Source organism: Lolium rigidum, chromosome 1 (genome assembly GCF_022539505.1).
Source record: "Lolium rigidum isolate FL_2022 chromosome 1, APGP_CSIRO_Lrig_0.1, whole genome shotgun sequence".
Lineage (NCBI taxonomy): Eukaryota > Viridiplantae > Streptophyta > Magnoliopsida > Poales > Poaceae > Lolium > Lolium rigidum.
The window spans coordinates 19,794,529-19,800,239 of record NC_061508.1 but is presented as its reverse complement, the minus strand read 5'-3'; the positions used below and the strand labels follow the sequence as shown (position 1 = coordinate 19,800,239).

General features: G+C 44.5%; 1 protein-coding gene across 1 annotated transcript; it reads left to right on the top strand.

Moving 5' to 3' along the window:
- Positions 1-269: 269 nt before the first annotated feature.
- On the top strand, positions 270-5,075 carry LOC124704979 (GDSL esterase/lipase At1g28600-like). The gene is made up of 5 exons (XM_047237030.1): positions 270-525; positions 602-826; positions 4,074-4,222; positions 4,339-4,615; positions 4,819-5,075. The coding sequence occupies exons 1-5, from the start codon at positions 270-272 to the stop codon at positions 5,073-5,075; spliced, it is 1,164 nt and encodes a 387-aa protein (XP_047092986.1).
- Positions 5,076-5,711: the final 636 nt, after the last annotated feature.

Genomic DNA, 5,711 nt, shown 5'->3' with positions numbered 1-5,711 from the left:
ATAATTGTTGGGGCAGATCTTTTGTAACCATCCCGCTTGCTTCGTCCAAAGGCACAGTTCCACGTCTGGAACACTTGGTCTGTATTCCGTCGGTGCCATCCTCCCTGCGACTAGATGGATGATGGAGATTGGGAGGCACGTCACCCCGACCGTCTTACCCACCATCCTACTAGGAATAGCTTATAAATCTAGTCGCCACCGGGTATAGATCACCACACTTGTCCGCTTCTATCCGTCGCCTTCGATCCCCCTGGAGCTAGCAGAAGGTCATGGCTTCCTCTGCCACCATGTCGGTACTAGCGCTGCTGCTACTGGTACTGGCGGTGGCGCAACCATCGCGGGCGGATACGGCATGCTTCACGCGGCTGTTCAGCTTCGGGGACTCGCTGACAGATACGGGCAACTTCCGCTTCGTCTACCCCAATGACACACTGGCGCCCGGGCTCTCCCTGCCCTACGGCGAGACCTTCTTTCAAAGGCCCACCGGCCGCTGCTCGAATGGCCGCCTCATCGTCGACTTCATCGGTACGGCACAATCACCCATCTCGCACCATCCATATGGACCAATCAACTTATTATATAGCATGTGGGTGTGCTGCAGCGTCCGCGCTAGGGCTGCCGTTCGTGACGCCGTACTGGAGCGGGAAGAGCGTGGAGGACTTCGCGCACGGAGCCAACTTCGCCGTCGCCGGCGCAACGGCAATGGGCCCGGAATTCTTCTGGGACAGGGGCTACTCCGCAGCTGATGCTGAGACCGTGCACCTCGACACGCAGATGAGCTGGTTCCGAGAGCTACTCCACCTGCTCTGCCCAAGCGATTTATCGGGTACGTTAACGATATTTTTTTTTGACATGACTTTAAGATACCTTCAGCAACGAGTTTTGCTTCAGTGTCACTCTCTTTAAACTTTTGTAAACTCTTGGCCTCTGTTGATGATTAGGATCTTTCAATACCTCTTTGAGAGTTAAACTACATGTCAAGACGAATATATCGATATTAATTTAATGTAATAAATATATCTACCTTTTTCTAGCGCTAGGTTAAAATTAATAAAATTTAACTTAAGACATATCCAAACGTGCATCTATTTAAGAAACGGATGGAGTGTATGCTATAGCTTGCACTTCATTAGTTCATCCATGATCACATGATTTAACTGGAATCAGGGTGCCATAAGCGCTATCCAAACCACGGCATAAAACTTTTTTTAAGCTGCATTTGCGGTATATTTAGTTGACAAAGGAAACATGTTAATATCATGGAGATGTTAATTACACTTAACCTCTGCAACAACAATGCCCTAAAGATATTACGGATGCACACATAAAAAAAATTAAGAAGAAGAAAGTCCCGCTACAGTAATCATTCTTTGTAAGTGAATACATCCACCACCAAGACAACACCGTAGTCCAAATTTCCCAAAAACCACACCTCCAAGAAGGAAGCAATGCACAAGCGTCGTTGTCGCCTGATAATAGACCTTAAGTTTTCACCCCGGAGAAAGTCCACACTCTCAAAACAATGCATTCCATAAGGTCATTGCTAGACATAACCAATTAGGCACACACATTGGATTTTCACCTTAAAAGATAAGACTATGTACTCCTCATGCCCCCCACCCCCCACACGCACACACTTGCTGATGCGGCTGCTATGAGATACGAGTCACAAAGCAAGTTCCTTATCACCCCGAAAACTCGATCCACCATTACTAGGCCTTAGAACCTCAGCCGTCATGACATTCTCCATCACTGACTTCACCACGTGAATCGAAAGGCTTGTCCCATGATGTCAACAGATAGAAAAACTTCGCGTCTTGCCCTCTTGAAACAGTACGGCCAGAAAATGGGTGCAAACGACTGAATCACATCCGATCCAGCAATCTACAAGCATCATACGCCCAATGGAGATAGCTGGCAAGCCTTCCTGAACTAGTCACCAACCAGATCAATGAGGGTAGTAGCAAGAAGAACACACCATCTTGGCTCTAGAACCCTAGGGCCGCCTGCTTTATTAAGAAGATCGACAACCCCCGACGCCACCGCCTGCGAGATCCCAACAACAGATCGGAGATCTCAGCGGGCACCGTCGCCACCGCCGCACCACGCAGAGATGTGAGCCGTGCCGAGTTCCCCGAACCAGGTGTTGTATCGCTCTTGTGGACACAATGGTCGCCAAGGTCACCGTAAATGTCAGGGGCTGCCGCCCCCAGCGTCAATCTCCTCCAGACGAGTCGCGTCGTCCAGGGCTGCCGCGAAACTCTGGTTGGAGATCCCACCAGCGAGGAGGAAGAGGTCCATGCCGTTGCCAGTCGTGCTCAGGGATGATAGCACGCCACCGATGTCCGTCGTGCAACCTTCAACGAACGGCATCCTTCAGCGACGGCAGGGGAGCGGGGTGGAGGGAAAGGGGATACGACGGCTTGGGTTTTGCCCGAGCCACCCCTCCTGGGAGCGACGCAATCACGCAGGGGACGTATTCAGGTTTGTCCTCCCAAACCAAGGGGGGTCAGGTCTTCTATATAGGCATCGCGTATAAAAGAAATGTTGGACTTCAAGATTCTCTTTCTCGACCACCACTAGAAAGTGAAGCTTGGATCACTAAGATTCAAACCGGTGGCACAATCTCTGAGGCTTCAGATCCATATTGAAGATTTTTTTTGCAGAAGCCGGAATATGGTCAAGCTATGAATTAAGATTTATTTTGCATAGTCATTTTCAGATCCATTTCCCAGAGACGCTGACATGGGATTTGTTACTTCCGAGATTTCAAAGTGCGATTTACACGATTCAAGATAAGACATTCTGTGAGATATTGGACACAAAACCCATGACTGGAAGCACTCAACTTGTCCAATTCTATACACAAACTCGAGGTACCTGAATTTTTTTGCAAACACTAACAAAGATTACCACGGAGTTAGCCACAAAAAATAGAAGCACTTCCGGGCAGCACCGGCAGTCCGCACTACACTAGAACCTGTGGTAGTAACTTTGGAGGCACAATTGGGAAATCCTAAATAACCGACAACCTAAATCCACAATCAGCAATTCATCATTACATAATTATGCTTATAAGACATGAAAAACCATTAATTACACAATTGACAAACATTTCAATTAATTACACTGGACCAAATAATAAAAATAGTACAGTTTTTGTTGCATGCCTTCACTGTTGATTCAGTATACCCTTCTCACCTATTCATTTTTTATCAGGACTTCACGAAGAGGAATAAAGTATTTAGTCTATTTTCCAGACACACGGGAGATTAGCAATAGTTCACAGTTCCTAGTTTTATGCCTTCTTAAAGATTTTGTATACGAAGTAAAATATGGAGTGAACGAGCACCAACCTGTAGTTGGATGGTTAGAAGGGCAATGACATTCCTAGCCCACCAGAATTCAAATCTCAGGTTTAAAACTTTGATGTTCCATAAAGACGAAATATTCTGCAGAGAAAGATGACATATGTGTGCGAGGGTCTACGATTAAACTATGTTTTTTTCTTAAATAGAGTGAACAAACTGAATAGCTAGAGGTTACTGGAGAGGTCTAGGTCTAGGGAAGAAAGAAAAGATAAAACATCATTAGGGTCTTAGGTTCTAGTCGATGGTCCACATTTGTGTACTGATCCGGACATATATTAGCTTAGGCGTCGTTTCATTGGCATCCCTCTTGGAGGCCCATTCAGTCTCACACAGGCTTATTGAAACTTCATACCCAATTCGACAATTATATTACTCGAATGCAAATAGGTTCACGACCAATACCCTCCATATTAGCCACCATCCAACACCTCAACTGATGTGTATCTTCAATTCATCATTGCCAAAATTTTACCGCAAAATGTGAATATACATCCGGACTTACTGTTGCTTCGTTTTGACATAACAAATCACCGTGACATTGTTGTTTCCTAGAAGGGACAACTTCTTCAGACCTATCCATACTCATGTAATGATAGATGGTTTTATGTTTTTGTAATCATTTCAGAATGTTGTATTTTGGAATTTCTAAAGTATAAAATTCTAACATAATGTAACAATCTAGAACTTTCTTTTATTTCACAGACTGTGCGGACATGATGAGCACATCTCTATTCTTGGTTGGAGAAATTGGGGGCAATGACTATAACTGTCCTCTCCAATCTTTGATGCCCTTTGAGATGATTCGGTCCTTCACTCCTAGTGTAATAGACAAAATCTCTGCCACGATCACAGTGAGTCATTTCTCAGTGTTGCTCTTTATTCCATTGCCACGAATGTTACTATCTCAAGTCGAAATAAAAAAAATAGTGCATGAGTACATACTAATGCAACTAAGTGGAAATTGCAGGATCTGATTGACCTTGGAGCCAAAACACTACTAGTTCCTGGCAACCTTCCGATTGGGTGCTCACCAGTATACCTGACGACATACAAGAGTAACAAGACACAATACTATGAGCCAGAGACTGGTTGCATTAGTTGGCTGAATGCATTCTCACAGTACCACAATAAAATTCTTGTGGATGAGTTGGAGAAGTTGCGAACGCTTCATCCTAACGTATCAATCATCTATGCCGATTACTATGCAGCTGCTATGGAAATATTTGTTTCCCCTAAACAGTTTGGTGAGTCTAAAGTTTTTTATGTCATACTATTAATTATGTTCTATAGAGAAAAAATATACACTTTACTAACTAAGATACGCTTGTCCAAGTAAATCACCAACTGAGACATAAAATTTCCAAGACGAACATATAAACTCTTGAAGGAACAAAACTTGCTTCCTTGGATCATCCACTATCCCTCATTTGCGATATATTTTGTTTAGGGATTGAGGATCCGTTGGTGGCTTGCTGCGGGGGAGCAGGTCCTTATGGCGTGTCTTTGACTGAACGTTGTGGACAAGGAGAATACAACTTGTGTGATGACCCACAAAATTATGGATCGTGGGACGGCATACATCCCACGGAAGCAACATACGAAGCTATTGCCAATGGTCTGCTAAGAGGTTCATATACTAAGCCTCCAATTTCTACCAACATCAATTCATGTGGAAGACCTACTGAGATTTTCTCTTCCCGTTGAACACAAGACCATCTAGGACATGTAATATGTAATTATGTTTTTAATAAAATGGAATCTTCATTATCCGAGTATATGTACAAACTAGCGCTACTAGAGATGTGGCAAGTAGTGGCGTTGCATTTTTGCTACTTGTGGTGTGTATCCGACACCGGTAGCCTTTATTAGTGGCATGCCAGGAATAAGCCACTAGCAATGGACACTTTAGTTGCGTGGCTCGGTTGGCTTGACATTGAGAAACTTCAATAGTGGAAATTTGCATGGGGAATTTCATATCAATTTCAAAGCAAATCACATTCAAAAATAAAATGATGAATTCCATTGAAATTTTAGGATATTAGAGTAAATAAGAGTTGATGAAAGTTTCAGCGGTTTTGGCTATCCACTCTTCTTGAAAGTGCAATGTCTGATGGTGACCGCGCGAGGACACACGGAGCCATTGCGATGGAACCCCGTATCACGGCCATGGTCCCATTGTGCATCCCATCGCGAGATCTTCCTAGCTCCTCTCCGACATTTTCCACATGTACATTTTCTACCCCGCATCATTGGACGATGGACCCCGCCAGTGCATCAACGACGCTCATGCATGGGGATTAGAGGCGTGATCAATGATAAAGGTTCGGAGTGCTTGGGTGT